Source organism: Hyposmocoma kahamanoa, unplaced genomic scaffold (genome assembly GCF_003589595.1).
Source record: "Hyposmocoma kahamanoa isolate Upper Pololo Valley unplaced genomic scaffold, ASM358959v1 93, whole genome shotgun sequence".
Taxonomy (NCBI): domain Eukaryota; kingdom Metazoa; phylum Arthropoda; class Insecta; order Lepidoptera; family Cosmopterigidae; genus Hyposmocoma; species Hyposmocoma kahamanoa.
The window spans coordinates 6,182,917-6,205,822 of record NW_020654810.1 but is presented as its reverse complement, the minus strand read 5'-3'; the positions used below and the strand labels follow the sequence as shown (position 1 = coordinate 6,205,822).

General features: G+C 35.9%; 1 protein-coding gene across 2 annotated transcripts in view; it reads left to right on the top strand.

The window, feature by feature from the left end:
- LOC113237246 (serine/threonine-protein kinase NLK) overlaps nucleotides 1–22,906 on the top strand; it is a 239,800-nt gene that overhangs the window by 148,484 nt on the left and 68,410 nt on the right. For both annotated transcript variants that reach the window (XM_026473620.1, XM_026473621.1), the window contains exons 2-3: nucleotides 485–614; nucleotides 5,472–5,527. In XM_026473620.1, the coding sequence (XP_026329405.1) occupies nucleotides 485–614; nucleotides 5,472–5,527 (186 nt within the window). The remainder of the gene's footprint in view (nucleotides 1–484; nucleotides 615–5,471; nucleotides 5,528–22,906) is intronic.

Sequence of the window (22,906 nt, the reverse complement as noted above, 5' to 3'; positions counted from 1 at the left end):
CCTGTACTATTGGAGAGCCTTATTTCGGATCTTTGTTATTGCTTGTTTCATGAACTAAATCTGAACGGCTAGTTCAGATAAACAGTAATAATGTTTTTGTTTCGTGACTAAGTTTAAGTTGTTAATATAAATAATCTCGAATGATTGAAGTAATCCATGATTTTATTACTCATATTTAACATTCGTTCATCTCAGGCGAATCTGTCGTCATTGTAATATCATCATGTCACGTGTAAAGGGCTGATAAAATCTTAGTTTTTGTGGAATTGGAACCAACAATACTTTTACAATAGCATCGGTTTATTCTTCAAGCGCACCGTACAGGAAAGGGATTACACGTCATGCGGGGAGGCTCCTTTCGTGCACTCCAATTTCCTGACTTCTAATTTGATATTTAATTTACGATACTTAAAGAATTTGCTTTTTGACGTAAGAGTCTTTCCAAATATATAATGTATTCAATAACCCTATGTTTTATCTACAGGGCAGTGACAGACCCGCGCGACGGGCGACGGGTGGCGCTCAAAAAGCTGCCCAACGTGTTCCAGTCGCTCGTGTCCTCCAAGCGCGTCTTCCGCGAGCTCAAGATGCTGTGCTTCTTCAAACATGAAAACGTAAGATTCCTTCTTAAATAGCACATTGAAACCAACACGATCACTAAACGAAAATAGCGCATTTTCAGATTGATGCTTATTTCCGGCAAATTTCCCGAAACTTTTGCAACGGTGTTAATAAGTATTAGCTTCTACGTAATCTGGACAATTAAACATAATCCTTTCCAATACTAAACAAACAAAGCGGCATACATAGATGTGTATGTTGTTTATACTGCCAACTCAAGGTTTCCTGAAAGATATTGCTACCTAGTATACAAGCCGCTGGCTGGATGGACTGTCTTTTGTTTGTCTCGATGTTTTGTTCTAATGTACTGTGGACGCTTTTGTATAGTATCATATTGTAAAAAATTTCACAAGGGATTTTCTTGAAACCATTTAAAGAGTCCTTCATTGTCTCATTCAGTCAAGCATAATACATATGACATCCGACAATAAAATAACATAACTCAAAAAGTTATATTTTTGGGCAACGCTTTTTTTGTGAGATTATTTTTCCTATCAAATAGATGTTATGCCAAATTTGATCAAATGCTTTGATCATATGGCTGTCACGTGCTTACATTTTTTTAAATCTATTCGGTTGGCCAAAAAGTCCGTGCGGTATCAAAGTATTATTGTAAAACATCAAATTAATTTCATCAAGTCCGAATTTCGTAAAGACCAAAGCAAGTGAAAATTTGAAGGGACTATGTCCGGCAAGTACGATAGATGAAATAGCACATTCAAACATAACTCCAATTGTTTTTGACAGAAAACCGTCATGTCATGTCATCAAGATAATACCAAACCTCTCTTTAAAAAGTTATTGGGTATTATCATGATGAAATAAGACACCTTTACGATTCCCCGGTTCTTATATAAACTTCATATAATTATAAACTTCAAACTTCCCGACTATTCTTAAAATGCGCGCTAAAACATTATTTTCAAATGACTGTAGAAAAAAGAAAAGAAAAAAGTTTTTTTTGTTTAAAGTTACCCCGTTAAAGTTAGTCAAAAATTTTATACTAAAGATTATTATACAGCTTCTGTGTACTTGAATGAAAAAATCCATGGTAGTGACCCATTTAGCTCTTAGGCCAAACTCACAGAGGCAGTGTCGAAGCGTCGCATCTCGTCGTTTTCAACGACAAAAAGGCGAAGGCGAAGGCGGCGAAAGCGCACGTCGACGCGAGATTCCGTGTTTGCATAACACATATTAGTACCTTAATAATGGGAAAATAGAGATGAATCATACTATGGGCGAAAAACATGACGCGTCGCAACGCTTCGACTTTGCGCCAGTTAAGCCTTACAGATAGTCTCGATCTAAGATTTTTATATTAAATATTGTAATGATGAATGTATTCAAATGCATATTTACAAAGAGCAACCCCTAGTTTCTTGCTCATTCTTCTCAGGGCAATCTGCCGTAGTGCAGTTTCGTCAGTATGACGATTTCAAGTGTAATTTGCTTACCTATGAAATAAAGATTATTATACTTTGACTTTGACCAGGAACTTTATGTTACCGCAAGAACTTTTTAAACAACCCATTACTTTGCCAGTTTTCCAAAAATTACTTTCTTAAATATGGTTAGTTTTGTTATCGAGGTTACGAATTATAACTGCACACCTTAAACCATATAATGCACGGCACTGGCAGTTGAAGAACATCTTACAGCAAGTGAGACACGGCTCTCATTTTCCTGCAAATATTCCTTATAAGCCACTTACAACACCCTCAGGAATATGGACGGGGAAGCCCTTTTCTTAATTGAGGTCGCTAATGGCTCTAACCCTTTAAAAATGTCCAACATAAATGAAAATTTACAAAGCATCATTATCTTTTCCCGTAAAATACATTTTACACTGCCCTTAACAACAAACAAACTCTACTAAGAAAAATTACCCTTATCGCAACAATCTTTACTTTCCGGTAAACTAAAAACGTCTCTATAAAAACGTTTCAATAATTAGCTTCCTCGCAACCGTTCTGCGTAATTGTTTCTCAGAAAACTTCTTTAACGTGAACAAAAAATTTTAATTTTTCTTTATTTTGCTTTTTGTATTTAGCTGCTTGATTAAATATTTTCTTTCTGTCATAAACTTAAATTAACTCATAAACATGAGAGGTTATGTTAAGCTATTTAACATGTCAAAAACACACAGTGACGTCTTCTGCGTAATATGTTACGTATTTAAATTGATCATGCATAATATATTACAATCTGTTTACAAGGATGGGGTGAAGGCTCTTAACTCGTATTATAAGCTAAGAAGTGGGCCTGAGGCCCAGATGAGCACGGATCTCGGCCCAGGACTTTAATGGACATTTCTGCCGGAAGGGTTTGCCTTCTGGAAAAGTAAACAAGCACGAATAACGTGATAATTTGCAACTATTTGAAACATTTTTGTATGTATATAATACATAATTTTACCTACAATACGAGAAACAAACATGTTTAAAATTTGTTAAGAACCTGTACTTGGTACTTGAATGATACAAGAGCAGATTTATACTATTAAAGACTCGTGAGAATCAAACTCGGAATCGTACAAGCGTTTTCATAACCAAGCTATCATGTTTTAATTATATTCACAAAGTAATAAGTTTGAGAAGATTCACAGAACTTGACGACGAAGTTTCAAGTGCCTAACCCGCATTTTACTCTTAAATTTTCTGGGCGTGATTGGAACCCTTTGCTGTGGTACGTATGTATATGTTGATAAGGAAGGATTAAAACAGTTTATATTAAATTGAATTATATTAAATAGAATAAAAAAATAATTGAAAACATCCTACCATTCAATAAACTTAAATCCATTCAGAAAGGTTTTACACCAATCATTCTTCCTCCGATGAATTTTCATTCAAATCACACACGAGATATTCACTTAATGGGTACGAAACATAATTAATTAACGAGATAATAATTGAACCATATTGCGTTCACACGTAATATAATCTCGAAACCTGAAAATTGGGTCCAATTGTTTACTGCGAAAGCTTTGTTAGGCAAATGACGTGTCACAAAGAGATATAGCTGTTTATTAAACTGGTAATGATTTTTACTTGTTTTTTGCTTTTAGTAGCAGATCTCCTTGTGAAAGAGTTCGTCCAGGGTAGTACTGCCACCTTACCTATTTCTGCCGCCAAGTAGTAATGTCAGCATTACTGTGTTCCGGTTTTGAAGGGTAAAAGGATGCTTGTGAAATTACAGGCACATGAGACTTGTCAACTTATAGCTCAGGGTGACGGGCGCAGTGGCAGTGTCCCTCAGATCTTTGCGATTTAAAGCTCTGAGTGCCACTGCAACTGTTATGGACAGGCGTGTAGCTTACCACCAGGCGCACTACTTGTTCGTCCCGTCACTTGATATTATAAAAAAAACGTATTGTAGAATCACCCAGTTTAATTTTGATGTACTTCACAAAGATGTTAAGTTTTGTATTACGAAGAGCTATTATATTATTTGTTTAAATTTTCTATTATATCTTGCCCCAGTGGGTGTAGCGTTGTCTTTGTACTTTTAAATTTCTCAAATATCCGTTCATATTCATGTTGTTTCGATGTTAAAGGTCTTAACCCGTTCATAGACAGTAAGTACTTAAATAGTACCGCATACTGGGTGCCGTAGTGCTTATATAATTCAGTATAAAATGTTCAAAGAAAACAATTTACCAGTACAAATAGATTTTGTCAGTAGGTACGTTGTTTCTATTTCTTTATGGAGAAACAGTAGGCGGAACTACACGAAAAGCACATGGAAATTGCACTGTAATGCCCGTAGTTGATTTTTTTTTCATCCATAGCGATGCGCGACTTTGAATGTTTTTCTACTTCTTAAGGTGCCTCTCCAACTAGTAAAGGTTGGCAGTCAGCTCAGCATATTTATCTTCATTTCTGCCAAGGGTGAACAGTTGGGCGGCACTCGCTATCCCAGTCCACTCTCGTATATTCCTCAGCCACATTTTTTTCCTACAACCAGCTTTCCTTTTACCAGCGATTTTCCCATCACTATCAGTTGCAGAAGCTCGTATCTGTCATGCCTAAGCACAAGACCCAGATTCTGAACTTTTCGCTATTTGATGATCTGCAAAAGTTTACGCTTCTGTCCAACTAGGCGCAGAATTTCGTCACTTAAATGTTACTAATCCTAATCATTCAAATGGGCAAATCATTCGCTTAGGTCGATTCAAAGTACGATCGTTGGATTCGAGTCTAATAATTGCCTATATCGAATGCCTTTGTCATTCCGTCGGGTGCACGAGTCGAATGATTATTATGTTGGAGCTACTCGGAACTTCACCAGATCATTCACCATGTTCATATCAAAATAAATCCCTGTCCCCGTCACATTTACAGTATTTAACCAGAGAGGGCTAGGCAGAAATGCTCTATGGAATCGATTGATTAATAATACTAATTAGTAATGAATGATAATTCATTCGAATACCAAAATTACTAAGTTACTATTTTGTTATTCAAATAACAGGTTTAGTAATTACTAACGAGTGAAATATCGAAATCATTCGCAATCGCGCATCGCTAATACTATCATTATTCTGATATTTAATTTTACAGTAAACTGCGTCACTGCCCATGAACGGGTTAAAGTTCACATGCTCCAACATAAACCCTGTAAGGGCACTATGTCACTGATTACATTACTTATTTTCATTATAGAAAAACTCGAATACCCGTTTAGTAAGATATTTTTCAACTCTAAATGAAACGTCGAAAAAATTTTTTCAAAAAAATTCATATACAATAAAAGACAAAACAGAAAATGATGTAATTTTTAATAATGTTTCTTATGCTTTGTTAAATAAACATTTGCCATTTAGTAAATTTATTATACTTTTTTCGCAGGTCCTTTCGGCGTTAGATATCCTTCAGCCGCCAAGCCTCGACTTCTTCCAGGAAATGTATCCTTTTCAAATCAAAAACAAACATTTCAGGAATCTTAATCGATAACGCAAATGTGAGGGCATCGAACTCGGTGAGTTTTAGCTCAACTTCTCAACTTTTGTTTTACACAAAATGATAAATCATAAACGGCAAGCGTTTGTGGCTTTTAAAAAAAGAAATATTTTCGAAAACTTCGCTACAATTACACAGATAAGAAAAGAAAAATGAGCATTCTCTCTTCAAATAAAATTCTTTTCAAGTTTTTGAACAGACGTAATGTTGGCATTTGCTGAATAATGGAAGCAGTTTGATGTCTCAAACGGTTCGTTGAGATGCTTTGTTTTCTGCACGTTATTGAGTTTCGTCAGTCACTGCTGTCAGCGCTTGAAACATGGACTTCGTCCTTGTATCTACCTTCTACATCTTACAGTTAAATTTTTGTTTCATTGAGGCTATATAGTTATAAATAACGGCTTTTTCTATGATACCAAATTACGGGACGAATAAATCGTGCGCCTGATAGTGAGCGACATGCCTCATAATTATAAATCATAATCACTCATAACAGTTGCAGTGCCACTCAAAGGCATAAATTGCTAAGATCTGAGATGCATTGTTTTTTAACTTTAGTTTGAATTGATGTTCCCCGATATTATTGTAGTAGGAATTATTTCACTACGGTAGTGTAAATAGAACAAAAGTTTTTTGTGATACCATATAATGGGACAAACAGAGCTTTAAATCGCAAAGAAATGATGATCCCAAAGTCCCATGTGCCCGTAGTTTCGCCAACACACTTACCCTTCAAAAACGTAGCGCAGTAATGCTCAATTTCTATTATTTACATTTGTTTAATTAGATACGTCGTGTAAGCTTTGCATTGCAATACTGGTTTCGCAAGTGATTAACACATGTTTCGGGTGGTCATGGCTGTTCTCGACCATTCTTACGGTTACTCCTTCCCTGTTTGTTTTTTTGGACAAACAGATCTTAATGTGCAGTTTCATTGCTCCGCTTGTTTCGTTTATAATCGTTAATGAGCGTTCTTCCGGTTATTATGTTGTGACACAAATAATTACTATTAAAAAAATTCAGAATTTTGACCTTTTCAACATTTTTGTGCGATGGAAGGCTAACCACAATGACGCTCGCAAAACTTTATGAACACAGTTTTTGCGCTTCCCACTCAATGTCATCTCAAAAAGTTGTGAGTGTGATGAATGATGGGTCAGCGTCAATTTCACGGTGTCTTTGAACCTAGAAACGGCTACAGAGTCAAGTTTCCATCCATTTTCACCTGTGCTCCGGTGACCAATTTCGACACACTTCGATACTACCACGATTTATTTTCCCCGGCCCGCCGTATAACGTCTACTGAAATAACTGACAGCTTTATGTCTCAAATTTTATATCACGCTCTCTGTTGTGATACTTTATAGCTCCATATATTTATTTATCACTACAGTATTCTTTAATACTTTCCTTTTTATTTCCTATTTCTTCGTTATCTTTGGTATTCTTTAAACAATCTTTTCTTAAGTTTTAATGTGGCAAACTTGCAGGCGTCCGGTTTTCATGCAAATGGCCAATTTGCTTAAATTTATTTTTATATACACAAATAAATTAATAATGTATGATTAATGTTATAACCCGAAATGTTGCATATAACTAATTACATAAACAGATAAATTACATCCAATACGCATAAACACCAGTAATTCCTTTGATCAGTAGGAATTATTTCATTATTTTTGTGATTTCAAATGAAGGGCTCGGCGTCAGCTGGCTCCCGAAATACAATATCTCGGGGGTTGCCCCTCGACCGACAATTTATTCCCTTTCAACTTTTATTGAAATTGGAATGGTACTCGTCCTCTCGGTAGCACTCGCTTTCGTCTTCCGACCGGCGAGAAACGAGACTACCAACAAAGGAAAACGCTACTGGAAAATTCGAAATTGCTATTTAGCTCGCTGCTGACAATCACTTTTCGCGTGTGTAACGTAACGACGTCATTTACTTGAAGTTCGGAACTTGCCTGACCTCAAACTTCAAAAGCAAACCAATGCGCAATTTTGAATATACGATCTAATTAAAAACATTTTGGGACCCAGTTTGAATACCAAAATACCGAGCTAAATTGATCTTAAATCAGTTTTTTTTACGAGCTCGTTTGTTCCTCTGCTGGGCAAAGTCCTCCCTCCTCTTTTCCCATTGCTCTTGGCTTTGGGCAACATCATAATCTAAATAAATAAATAACTTAAGATAGAAAAGAGTTTCCAAAGGATTCATCAAAATACAAGCAACTACAAGATAGACAAAAGAAAAATATCCTAGGAGTTTGCCGGGATTTTCGTTGGAAACTTCGAGGCGAGGGAAGAATCCGACGCCTAAATTTACTAAAACCAAGTTCACGACGCATTCAATATCGGAGTATCACTCATCGGATATTTATGAATTGAGAAATGTATAAGTAATTTTATGAACAGATTTCACTTCGCTTATGAAGGGATCGTAATAAAGAAGCATTTAAGTGTGCCGATGAGTTGTTAATATTCTCGCAGTAGTTCGGCGCTTTCCCATCGCGACGCATTACTAAAATAGAACTAACTAAGTGCTTCCGTTAACTAAACGCAGTATCTCTTTGTGCGTTCCCCTTTGTGACGTCTGCACCGGTTTTAAGAAAGTACGTCGCAATAAACCCAAGTCACACTTCCCTTTCCACATCAAAGCCATTATTGCAATACAAAATTCTTTGTGTAAACGTTTTTCAGCGTGTGACTCAACTGGCTCATCAAGCGCATGACTCTCGGAAGCCATACATCAATTACACCTCAGATGAGCAGTTTTATGGTATGTGCAACAACGTAAAATATTCATCAAAAAATTTTGCAAAGACGACTCAACGGCTGTAGTCAATAAATTGAGTAAAAATGAACTTTTAAACTGAATTTTACTATCTTTCTGTTACAATGCCAGCTGCTGGAAACAAAGGAAGGAAAAATTGGCACTTGGGAAGTGGCGAGCAAAGATTTCAACTAAGCACCTCTGGCTGTCATTGCAGACTTTGTGAGAGAAAATTCCGCTAGTTTTTTAGGATTTCCCAAACGTTATTCGAATTGTATTTCGACCGAAGATTCGTCATATTAGAGATTTTTGACTTTCTTTGTAAAATATTATAAGACCTTCTAGACACTAGTCTTCGGCGCCAAGAGTGCTAACTCTTGGCGCCGAATGCAAGAGCATTAAGGTCAGCTGGGATGATAATATAATATAATCTTGTGCGCTTCAGTTTTGTCCGGCAGCGTCAAGCCGTAACAAAACATAATTTTATACAACACGCTTTTGTCCACACAGCATGGCACACGCATAACGCTCGTAATTCTGCTATTGTCTTTGTTCCGCGCGCGTTTCTTTTGTCCTTCTGGTTGTTTTTTTTTCTTGGGTGACATTAGTGGTGTCTTTTGTTCGGTGGTGTGGTCTTTGTTCGAACGCGGCGTGGCTTGAGAATCGGCGTCGCATCGTGCGCATGCGGTGCAGCGCCCTTGCGCGTGCACTTCCTAATTAGCGGTTGGCGTGGGCCGGTTGGCCCGATTTAACCTCGCCGCGTCATGGTCCGCCGTGCGCTCTAGCAGATAGCATTTACTGCTCCAATCTTAGAATCGCTCGTAATTGTTCCATTTAGTGTTGCACACATCCGTATTTACATTGTTAATATAAAACTCGTATCATCTAATATCTACTTGTCTGTATGAGCATGAAGCTGGGCCAAGACAAGCTGGGCATAAGTTATTGCACAATTGGCAGACGCACTTAACTGAGCCCAGCTGGTATTGAATTGAGCCCTAGCGGTCCATTGCCTAAGTGTCGTGGGCACGACAGAATTGATTGAATTTCAATAAGTCGAGTTTGACACGTTGTGCGCCATAGCTATGTAAGGAGGCGTTAAAATTGTGAGGCCAAACGGGCTCTACGGAAAGGACATTTAGGCTGTTTACATTATTCATGTATTAACTATACTGCGGGTATTATTTAAAACAACCTTTGACCTTTACGATATCTTAATAACTCTATACTTCTCGGCAGTAGACAAGCCGGTAGCTTGGAATGTAAATTGCATTGCAACATTATCGATTTGATTATTGAGAATGTGTGGGTAGTCTAGGAGTGAAAAGTTTTGAATCTTAATTGTGCGATAGCAATCACAACGTTTTCAGTAACATCTCGTCTTATTCACTCGTCGTAGATTAAGTCTCAACAGGAATTTCTTTTTCGCAAATGTAAAGCGTAAAACAATTGTTGTAAGAATAGTGCATCATGTTATTTTCTCCGATGACAACGTCTCAAATGTCTTTATTCATGTACAGTTGACATATGTGTTGTCAGAAGTCACCGAACTATCGCGGACCGTCCTTTCTTTGTTCCAAATTGGTAACAATGTCAAAGCGAAATTTATTTCGGTCGTTTACATTACACGACGTGTTTTATGTCGGATTTTGATTAAAGTCGTCGTCTTTCGGAATTTGTTCATTGGAGTTATGTTTACGCGTTCCTTAGAGTAGGCGTATTGTTAATTGAGTGTCAGTGCAGCAATTTACATGTTGGATTTTCTTGCATCATCTATACATAGTGTATCAAAATAATGTCGGAAGTTGGCAAAGCACTGGGTGGCGTCGTTGGAATAATAAATTCTGATACGTAGTAGGAGTTGTTGTACAGTCATAAACATAAACATGCGACATAGCGACAGAGCTATGATTATTTCGTGTTTCTATTTTGTTGTGTAAATATTTTGGTATAAAACAAGATTACTTCCTTATCGTTATTTGTTGGTACATATCATGGTTATGTCCTCTGAAATACGCATAAACAAGACTATTTTTTTTATTTCTGCTTGAAAGCTATTTACCTGAGAATAATGGATATATAACGTACCCTTTAAGTCAGATATCACCTGTGGCCGTCTTGTTAGGGGGCGCGTGATTTGCAGTAATATCAAGTGGATAGTGTAGCGAGTGTAAACATACCTAAACCGTATACACGTAGTTAGATACAACTGTGAGTAACTAGTCCGAGTTCAATGAACTTTGTCATGATATCTAGAAACTATATCTAAGATTGTAGTTCGTCAGTTTCCTGATAGGAAAGGTGACAGTACTTCCATGAACGAACTTTTTCACAGGGAGCTCTACTGCTACTAAATAGGTTTGATGAAACGACAGAGATATCAACAATATTATCAAATACGTAACGCGGGCACGCGGCCTGATAAAACAATCCTCTTAAAGGCAGGGGATTGTGATTTCCCGTTTATTGCTCTGCCCAACTGTCCCTTGTCTGCGAATTAAATCCCCCGGAGTTCAACGTAATGCCGATCGATTTAGGCACCGTTGCTTATCTCGATGGCATTAGAGAAGATTATACTCGATTCTGTATCACATAAATAATGTCTATTTATACAATTAAGCGATTGAATCACTTGAATCCCGTAACAGGACTTCGATCATTAGGAATAATATAAACAACATACAGAAGACAATAATTATAAATTATATATAAATATTTTATAAACAAATACAACCTCAAAAATTTCTGAAATTACATCTTTTTGCAAAGTTTTATTGAAATAAGTTAACGGAGAAAATGGGTGAAGTCCAATAAACCGGATTCATCCCTTAATTTGCTACCCTTAGGGGTGGAATATTTCCTTCAAATTTGAATGGGACTATTATGAGGTACCCTTTTTTAAACGAAAAAGAATCATCAAAATCCTTTCAGAAATGTCAAGTAATCATGTAACATGCACAAAAAAAAACCTCCTTTTTTTGAAGTCGTTAAAAGTAGTAAATACGCGAAACTCAAAAATGAAGTAACTAGACTTTGGTGTCAAGAAAACGTATAAGTGTCACCTTTGTCCTTTCCCCAAGGTCATCCCAAAACTAGAAATCCTTGAATTGGCTTCGTACTCATATAGGTCGCTGCAGATACAAGGTGTGTTAATGGTTACATTGATTTTTCGTACCATAACGCGCTTAAAGTAAGCTCATTGTAATGTTAAAACTATGATGTTTTATTGACAGCTTTGTGACTATTCATTCACTGAGTTCGTACTATGACGCGACTTTAACATTAAAGTAATATTGCTCTTATGTCAAATTTTGCAATCTTATAATAGTTACACGGATGCAATGGAAACAATATTATTTTCAGTTTTATTATCTTAATATTGATTTGTAATGATTAAAAGTTAAGTTGAACTTATTTATTTACATATATCTATTCAATATTTTGATTATTTTTTTATTTATTAGCACATAGTAAATAATTTTTCGTTAAATAAAAATACGCGATGTTTATTTCGTAAAGTTATCACAGCGCCATCTATATGCTCCTTGGCAAAACTAACAGTTGACAGTAGACTATAGTTCCGAATTCACGTGATTATCAAGACTCGACTTGTTTTATTTATTTTTCTTCATGAAAATGCGGAACAATTATTGAAGGCAACGTAATTTTGAGAGATTTTATTATTAAATACTTCGCTTTTTTTAACAGTCAAAATTCTCTGAATGTAAATAACATTAAGTATTTAAACATTATACTACGATAAGACGATTCGGAACATCAAAAAAGAAAGAGATGGCATTATATAGTTCACATAGCGTTATCTATTTCCTATTTTTAGTAAGAAATAGACAATATTGGGAAATCATTCGTTCTTTCAATCACTTTAGTAATAATATATTTCGAGTTCTTAGGTTTTCGCGATTGTTACACATAGGAAATGAAACTATTTTTCCGGATTTAAATCGCGTATATTTGTTTTTTTCAAGCATATACATTAATTAATAATAAATTACTTGGGTGACAGGTTTGTCATGGTACGAATATGAGTAATGTTATAATAAGCTTACTTTAAGCTTACATTGAAATAAGATTGTTTTTAGAAAGGTTATGTAGGACCCCAGAAGATTTCAAAACATGTTCTCCATAGCCTCAAATTATTACCTTAAAGAAATCTACAAAAAGCTGTGGAGGAGATTATGCGTATGTGTGCGTCCGTAAAAGACACGAAGCGGGCGTACAAACATAGAAGCGTTTCTATGGAGTTACCATACTTACACTATGATGTTAGTCATCAAATAGTTATATTATGATTACTAAAAATAATTTCATTTCCAGTGTAGCAATCGCGGAAAGTTAAGGACTCGATACTTCTATCAGTAGTTTACAGTGTTGGTCTCCAACGACTCCGTCACAATGTTCTATGGCCGATTCTACGGGGCGCCCCAAAATTACCGCAAGATTAATTGACTCAAATTTAGAAATAGCAAAATGGTAAGATTTATCTTGCTAACACTTTTTGAACCTTCTTCTGAACTGATATCCCCCGATATTATTGTTGTAAGAATCACTTTACTAGGGTTTTTTTATGATACCAAGTGGCGGCACGTACAAGTCGTGCACTTGGTATAAACCGACACGCCCGCCTGTCCACGGCAGTTGCAGCTTTAAATCTCTCGCCGCTCTGAGACATAAGTTGACAAGTCCCATGTGTGTAATTTTAGCAGTATCAACGAGTTTTGTGATTGTAAGTTAAAACGTGTATAACAAAAGAAAAGTTTAGATGAATGTAGTCCGCCTATTCCGATCTCTGTTGATTAAAATTGTAAACTTGTTCTGATTAACTTGTTTCATATTTCATGTCCTTACGCTGAAGCACAATGTTCCACATCACTCTTCATAATTACTAAAATCTGTAAATCTGCGACCATTCATAAGCACTCAACAAAATTGAACCCGCGCATTTGCGCAAGGCTTTTCATTGAAAATGGAACGATAAGCTGACCCGCCTACAAAACAAATTTAATCGTTTGCAATCACACCAGGCCTTAAGTCTCCTGAACTCTACTGTAGAACACATGCCACATTTGAGAGGCAATCCTTTCCATTTTCACACGCGCCAACGTTTAATTAATTGTTTGTTAGTGTAATAGCCCTTGCCATTGCTTGAATTCGACTTTTCGTATCCATGTAGCAAACACCTCTTGTTAACGTTGAAGGGAAACATCGTAAACCTGCAAGGCGAAGACATTTCACTACCCCTATGATCCCTGTACCCTAAGACTTTCTTTTAGAGAAAACCCGTTCTCAGCAATGGATATGTGTTTTATTTTATACAATTTGCTATCCATATTTGTCGTCGAAGAAGGTTCACAACCTTCGAAAAATGTGTAAAGTCCCCAATTCGCGTTGGGACAACGGCTAAATCCTCGTCTGAGAGTAGACCCGTGCCCAGAAGTGGAACGTGTAAATGGGTTAATCATGATGATACATGATAATTTGTCTCTTACTAGCTAGCCTAAACAGTGAGCATTGATAAAAAATGTTCTTTACACCTGCTTTCTTTGGTTGCCCAGCAACGTTTTATTTATTAATCATTTCATATCGAATATTACAATTCCGTTTTAGCGCACATGTTTATTTTTGTTGAAATCCATCACATTAAGTTAGCAGTTTTTTTGATTACCATTCTTATCGCAAACGTTAGAGAGTTGAATTTAATTTCAAGTTTCAAGCTTGACCCTACTTTTTAACTACAAATTAATAGTATAATCCGACTCATTACAGAAGTACGAATTGTTGTTAACGTCGTAATATTATTGATTTGAGAACTATTGAAAATGGCGTATTATTTGATGCCGCTTTACAACATTTTAATATTGTTTGAAACGAACTATTAACTGTTTCTATTGCTATAACAATATGGCGCATTTCGTAATTTTTAGCTGGAGTCTCTACGAGCGTTCTAATTACACTGACTAACACAAGTCGTGTACCTAGAACGACCTAGGTAGTTGTCAGTTAGTTGCAGCGGTTGTTTAGGCTAAATTTAAACTCCCCATGTTTTCGGTTATCCTTGATGTATTCTCTACTCAACAGGACGTATTCTAGGGATGCACGATTTTTTGCTTGGAATAGATTTTTTGGTATCGTAATGGATCATATGCCGCTGAATCTATCCACAGATCGAATCGCACGCTCTTGAATGGATCTCATAAAAATCTGTTCCGAATCAATTTAGAGCAAAAAAACAAATGGAACAGCCTTTTTGGCTTCAGTCAGTTACGATTTTCAATTAAAGTGAATCTGGCCAGTGAGAAAAGACGTTCAGACGGCACAGAAGTAGCGAATCGCTAAATATTGTAGACTTGTTGTACTTAGATGTTGCCAAACTGATTTTCTTGCAGGCCAATATAAAATAGGGGTTCAGAAGGAATCTGTTTTGTTTAAATTATGAATACGTTCTGGATCTTGTTAAAAATCGCTTTGAAATTAATCGATACAAAAAATTGCTAGATCGTATACATTTTCACAATCGCTCTTCATAGAAATTGAATCGTTATCGTTAGGGATGTAACGTATTCTCGCATTCATCTATTTCCAAGATTGTTGTACGTACGTACTAAAAATATATAACTAAAAATTATTACGTATTAAAAATGTTACCTTATACGTTTGTACTAATTTCATGAGTCAAGTTTAACTTAGCTACAATATCCAATTACAGAGTTCCGTGTACCAGGAGCCGAAAGTCAGTGTGACGTAATCATACAAGAATTTTGGTTATGTTTACTCTTTCTATTGCACCAATGAAATAAGTGCAGTAAATCTACGTTTTATAGAATGTAATGTAGAAGACTGAGAGTCGTATTCCAGAACTCTACTCAATGCTCAAGTCAGGATTTGAGCAGACTTGAGTATGATTTCAAGCACTGGAAATACGACCCTAATGGCAAGGACTTGAGTATGATTTTCAATGCTCACTGCAATACTCAAGTCCTGACTTGAGTATTGAGTAGAGTTCTGGAATACGACCCTTAGAGATGGACATTCCAATTTTAAATGTATGTGAATCACTATACTCACTATACCTACGCTAGCTTAAACAATGTTGAAATTTGAATTAAGCTATTCAATTACGATGACCTCGGTGGCTCTACGATTTGCACTGTGGGCGCTGGATGACGAGGTCTCCGGTTCGTTTTACAGAAACAGTATTCTGGGAAATGAACTTTTATTAATTGGTTCTCTGATTTTTCTATGTGTATCGTTCATTGTAAAAGTGAATTAAGTCCTTGTAATTAAATTTTGAAATAAAGAGCTTTTAGTAATTTTAGTTCTCAGAGTAAACTAGTAATACCGTCTATTTATATAGATGATAATATTAGTGCAATTATTGGAGTTGCTTAACTTTTATAATGAAATATATGACTAAAGGTGATCCTTTTAAATAAAAAAATATATGCTTTAAAATATGTACTTACACCACTTTTATAATGATCGACACGTATAATACCAAGTGACAGGACAAACAAGGCATGCGCCTGATGGTAAGCGACACGCCTATCCACAGTTGGTGTGCCATTCAGAGCTTTAAATCGCAAAGATCTTAAGAGCACTGCCACTGTGCCCGTTACCCTGAGACATAAGTTGACATGTCTCATGTTCCTGTAATTTCACTAGCACCGGTTCCAAACCGGAACGCAGTAATGCTCACATTACTGCTTGGCGGCAGAAAACGGTAAGGTGGCAGTGTTTCCCTGGACGAGCTCTTTCACAAGGAGCTCTACTGCTACTAAAATTGAAGCGTTCACTCGGTATTTAAAAAATTATATCAAATAGTAGACGTATCTATTATTCGTTGTTTGTGGTTATCTGAATAAGAGTGCCTCAAAATCAGAATAGTTCACCTTCTCATTTCTAGTTTATAATCGTACTCCCTTAGTCGAGATATTAATCCGTGACGCTAATCTAAAATGTGTATATGAAGGTTACTATTGCATTTGACAAATGTTATTTCAATAATAGAATGAAAATACTGTGATGAACACCTTATTTTTTTCAAATCATGTTTAGGAATTTTTACTTACAATCTATTTGGTTCTGTGCAGATCAGTGTGAAGAAAGGTGTTAAACAATATGAACCTTTAACCTATGAGCCGTAAAATTAATTTTCTTATAACTTCCTTATTGCATCATTAGTGAATGACGTTTTCGGAAACTGTTTAAGCCAATTTCAGTTTTAAATACATTACGTAAATACAAATGTCACCCAAAAAGCTCTAGAAGCCAAGAAGGCTCTCAGAACCAAAAGGCTAGGAGTCAGGTACCTAAAATCAAAATAATCTTTATTTCATAGATAAGCATTATTACACTTGAAATCGTTGCATTCGTTAAATTCTACCGCTCATTCGTAAAGCAGATTCCCCTGAGAAGAATGCGCAAGAAACTCTAGGGGCTGGTCTTTGTAAATAACATTTGTACACGTTCAACATTTACAATATATACTTTTTTTGCTTTCAAACATCAGAGATCATGACTACGTCCATGAGCTAAACGGCTTACTACAACGGATTTTTGCCATCCAAGTACGCAGAAGTTGTATAATAAACCTTTAGTATAACGTTTTTGTTTCACTATACTTTTAAACCTCGTCAATGGCAAATTTTGTATATCAAACGGATTCTTGTTATAGAAGAGCCTAAGGATGTCTACTGTACAATTAAAATGATAATGTGACAACCCTACGCTGCAAGGGACGTGTAGGCATTGACGCGCCGAACAGGCGAGAGTCAGACAACTTATCTTATTATACTCCAACTACGCAAATATATGATTTCAAAGAGATCCCTGTAGTAAAAGTTATTAGGTTTCATGTACCGACCCTTAAGGAAGTCAGCTATTAAATTAGGACCTTATATATGGCATTACGTTTCACCTGCTCGTCTATTTGTTTTAGTCGACTATATACGACAAGGATAACGATTTCCGGGAATCGAGAAACTGAACGCTCTCTATGTAAACGAATTACATATGAGTCAGAGGCCAAGAGTCTTTTAGTGTTGCTAACGAAGGTAAAGAGTTTCATCGTGGTTAGTTTTTTTTGTATTATGTATACTGTAATACCATACGGGCTATGCAACATTCCAGGTAAACTTGTTTTATGACCATGACCCATCGTCGTAACTCGGGATCTTAATTTATTATCCATCTGGAAAGGAATTCTCGGGTCAAAGTAATAAGAATGTTTTTTTACGATAATCAAATTATTTAAGTCGTCACCGTCTAAAATGTATTTTGACGTTTTTATTATAAATAAATCAAAGTAAAAGGATGTTCTCGCCTCCACGGTTTGCAATTACTATTACCACTATGTATTATTTTATTATTTTACGATCTTTGAAGTCTCCTTATGCTGTTGACATATAACCAATTCGTATGAGACGCTTGGATTTCGTCTTCCCAATGCGTACGACAATGGGATGGAATACATTATGTTTTTTTCCGGAAAAAAAAAACCCTAGACCGTAAGTCCAGGTTTTTAGGTTACTATTGTCAGTCACATCGTCGCTTAATTAGATTGTGGCCAAGCCTGTGTCTTTCTATTTATATAATAATATAAAAAAATACTACTAGTACGTAGTTTCCTCACTTTGGGCGCAGGATATTTGCCAAAACACCAAGGTATGACATAAAACACATTTTTTACCAAGGTTAACTTGACCAGCGAGGCCTACAACATCTTCAAAACATTTCGATAAACCGCCAGTTTTAAAACAACATTGCATTTGCTATTAAAATACCGACAAGGACATCTTCATCATTAGTTCATAAAATGCAGTTGACATACCGAGTTATTGTATCGCCTTATCAGGTGTAAAACGACGCTCATATGAACAAAGATATGGCAAAATTTCAAATAACATTCAAGTGTAGAAGGGTGGCCTTAATTTTTTTTACAGTTACAAGAATCATTATGAACAAAATATGAGGCACCAATACATAATGGTGTGGTCGTAAACGATACTATTGCGGTGTTTGATATGGATTTCACGGAATGTACATTCCAACACTTTAACATATACAACTTAACTTGGACGAGCTCTTTCACAAGGAGCTCTACTGCTACTAAAATTGAAGCGTTCACTCGGTATTTAAAAAATTATATCAAATAGTAGACGTATTTATTATTTGTTGTTTGTGGTTGTCGGAATAAGAGTGCCTCAAAATCAGAATTGTTCACCTTCTCATTTGTAGTTCATAATCATACTCCCATAGTTTAGATATCAATCCGTGACGCTACTCTAAAATGCGTATATATGTAGGTTACTATTGCATTATTACGTATAGACGTATTTATTATTCGTTGTTTGTGGTTATCTGAATAAGAGTGCCTCAAAATCAGAATAGTTCACCTTCTCACTTCTAGTTTATAATCGTACTCCCTTAGTCGAGATATTAATTCGTGACGCTAATCTAAAATTAGTATATGAAGGTTACTATTGCATTTGACAAATGTTATTTCGATTAGGTGGCTATTAATTTTTTTTAGTTACAAGAATCATTATGAACAAAATATGAGGCACCAATACATAATGGTGTGGTCGTAAACGATACTATTGCGGTGTTTGATATGGATTTCACGGAATGTACATTCCAACGCTTTAATATATACAACTTACGTATGGTCACCCCATCTGTGAAACATTACATTAAACATTGCCTTGGCTTTATTTACCGGTTTCACGGTTAAGGTATAAGAACCTCGCCGTAAACAACTGCCTGTGAGTTATTCCACGACTTCATTAAGTCTTTCGAATGATATAACTTACGAATTATGACATTGCCTTTTATTATACATTCTGGTTTATGGTTCCGTACTCGGTGCCATTTATCGGCACAATTGTGAATGACTCGAGCTTTCGAGGGATGGTTATAAAACTTTAATAACATTTTGTTGTGGCGAACATTGATACACGTTTTATATAATTTTAGTAGCAGTGGACCTCCTTCTGAAAGATTTCGTCCAGGAAAGTACTGCCACCTTGCCTATCTGCCGTTAAGCAGTAGTGTGAGGGTGCGGGTGAAATTATAGACACATGGGACTTGTCAAGTTATGTTTCAGAGTGTCGGGCGCAGTGGCAGTGCCACTTAGATGTTTGTGATTTAAAGCTGTGATTGATACTGCAACTGTTATGGACAGGCGTGTCGCTTACCATCAGGCGCACGACTTGTTCGTCCCGTCACTTAATTGTTATTTAAAATTTATTAAAACTTCTAAAGAAAGGCCAGGTCTAGAGTAACCCTTAACCGACAAGCTTATATGAAAGCACTGATGCATGTAAATGAGGCGAAAGAGGAATGTAAGGATCGTAGAAAGTAGATGGCTGTTGTCTCTGCCGACCCCGATGGGAAAAGGACGTAAAATATATAGGAACGGTATTGATCCATACATTTCATTATTACATTAGAAAACGAGCCGATATTGGCCAAATTTGAAGGTCGTTTCAATATCCAGAAAGATCAGATATTTTTCTGGACAAAAAGGCATAATGTGACTAATTTGCGATTCAGTTAGAGCTTAGCCCATAGCTTACTGAGCAGGTTGTTGAGATAGGGCGAAGCGACCCTTCGCTCCCGTTAATGTATTCTGGCAATTTCGCTAACGCGTTCCGGTCCCGGGCGACCGCCCGCCAGCCGCCAGCCCGGCGCGGCCAGCTCACAGATTAAATTTGTACCCTTCTGTTTGTCATTACTTTTTTGTTACTTATCCTCTCAACTCGTCCATTACCTACTTTCATGACTTAACTTTTTTCCAATCTCGTCTTGTTTGAATAACGCTGTTTGTTCCTGAATCATGTTCCAGTCGGTTGCCTACGAAACAGTCATGTGATTTCGGACATGTCAGGTCAATTATCGTTCAATCATTCCATCAGTCTCGTTTAAAGTTTAAAAAGCTTTATCCAATTAAACAAGAAACGTTTTCACATTGGAGTTCTTAGTGACTCACGAACGTGGTGTGAAGCATTTTTCTTATTAATTAAATGTAGTTGTGGCACATAATGTCACATCTTTCCTCTGGTAACATTAGACAAGATACATTAAAAGTTGAAACGTCCTATTCTCGTATGGATGAAACGTTCTGGTTTCGTTCGTAACGACTTCCTCTGTAGCTGGAACGTGCTCAGCCCTTTTGTCCGTATTCGTATTTTAACATCCGATCGTAGCAAAAAAACTCCTGAAAACTGTATTAATCACTTACCGGTAAGTGGTTATCAAGGTCTGCAATTACTCTGAACTTCCGTCGGGTACCATTTTGGGTCCATTTTTGTTTTCAGTTTATGTAAATGGTTTATTTAGCCTCGTGAAAGGCATTATAGAACATGAAATAACATTATTTACTGATGACACTACTGATTATATTTCCTTATCCTTTAAAGTTTTTAACTTGCAAGCAGTACATCTGTGGATATAGAAACAATGCTTATTTCGAGGTAGTACATTGATTTGCATTCAATAACTTGGTTCTTAATGAGACAGAAATAAATTGTGTAATATTTACATTACCTAATGTACAGACAAACATCTTAATTAGAAATATATGCGGTGAAAATTATACGGAAACTTTTGGACGCTGAAACCTCGAATTTGATTCATTTAAGATATCCCACAGTTTGACGTTATGACGCGTTTTGCTTTCGGGAAAATGCCGACGTTAATATAATTTTTGTTCAACAGAAGCATGCTGTTAGGACAATTTACGAAGGCCTCGGAGTGTATGAGATATATCAGTTTAATGAAATTGACGTTCGATGATATCATAATACGTTTCAAATATAAATTTTGATAAAAACGATGGTTTCGACAAGGATGGAAATTAATTTAAAGGGCACTGTATTATAAGATCCTAATGATACAAAACTTTATACAAAAGATGATGATAGTACAGCTTCATCGCACTTGGATGACAAAAATCCAGTGAAGTTATCACTTTAGGTCTTTTAGGTCGTATGATTTAAGTTTTTTTAATTTTGTGAAGAATAATTTTGTTAAAATATTTAGCATAATGTATGTCCTGTAAATCGAAATGATGTTTAGTAAATTGAAATTAAGATATTCAAATTTTTGTTTATAATACTGACTGATTGATTACTTTATCCTCTCTAAAGCTCTTAATTTCTTATATGAAAAACTAGAAAGTTTCAGTTTTTCCATATAACAAATAAAATAAGAGTTATGATTTTTCTTTTTAAAAAAATACTTTAAATCGCTCTCCTGTAAAATGTTCCTATTGCACGCTAGACGTTTTGCCTTTCCAGTGTCGAAATATACATGATTTAGATACGAAAAAAATAGTTTTTTATGTATATTTTTTACAGTAGCGCAAGCCTAATAACTCGATAGTGTCTATTTAAAAAAAAAGCTTATGATGTTTTACTATGATGAATCTTTTCTTTTTGTGACTCCTCTAATTTGTTATAATTGTTAATGCAAAGATCGAACATAAAGAAAAAATCCCTCAATCTGTGTCTGTATGCCAAACCAGGTGCAATCGTAGACCGATTGCACCAACTGAGCTAAAGATCGAATCACGAGTGAGTGATCGAGTGATCTCTAGTCGAATTTTTCTTTGTGTTCGATTTTTTAGACCGATTAACAATTATAACAAAAATATTTTAAATTCGAATCTGATCGATTATGGGAAACGAGGTTCTCTCAACTTTCGAGGTTTGTCAAAATGATTTATCGAGTTTTAGATAGTTCCCTCGAGTTCAATCTTTCTTACGTCGAGCATTTGGAACAGATGTTTAATGATTATCCCATATTTAATGCTAAAGGTCAAAGGGTAAAGCCATTACTGCGTCGTCTATTGTGGATAACACGGAACTGGTGCGGTGGTGGTTATTTACCACGCGGAAATGGTTAAATGGCTACCAATTTTTTATGTGACATACCTAGTGTCCCAATATTTGCCGAATATTGTCGAAACTATGACTAATCCCGTATCCCGTATATAACAATCAAACCACTATTCCTTATTTGTGTTTTTTTTTTTTATGAAAAGTAGTGATAAACATAACGTTAATACGAGATGTTACAAATTCATTTAAGGGGCAATGTATGGTTTACCCTAAAAAGATACCTTTTGATATTCACATTTTACCATTCACGAGGTTTAAACTATAGTTGAACAAAAACTTGGATGCCAAAAATCCATGGTAGTGACCCGTATAGATATCTGAAATAAATAAAAATGTGTACAAATAGGAAATGAAACCAATTTTTCGGATCTAAATTGCGTACATTTGTTATTTTCAAACAAACCAATGTTTCAGGCCCTTCGTTGGTTTGTTTGGAAAAACCAATATACGCGATTTACATCCGAAAGAATACATTTCGAATGTGTAACGAACGCGAAAACCTAAGAACTCGATATATGTTTGTACAAATGTTTATTTACAAAGAACGACTCTAGAGTTGCTTACTTATAAAAAACCGGCCTCAAAAGTTCGTGGAATTACATCTATTTGCAAAGTTTTATTGAAATCGGTTA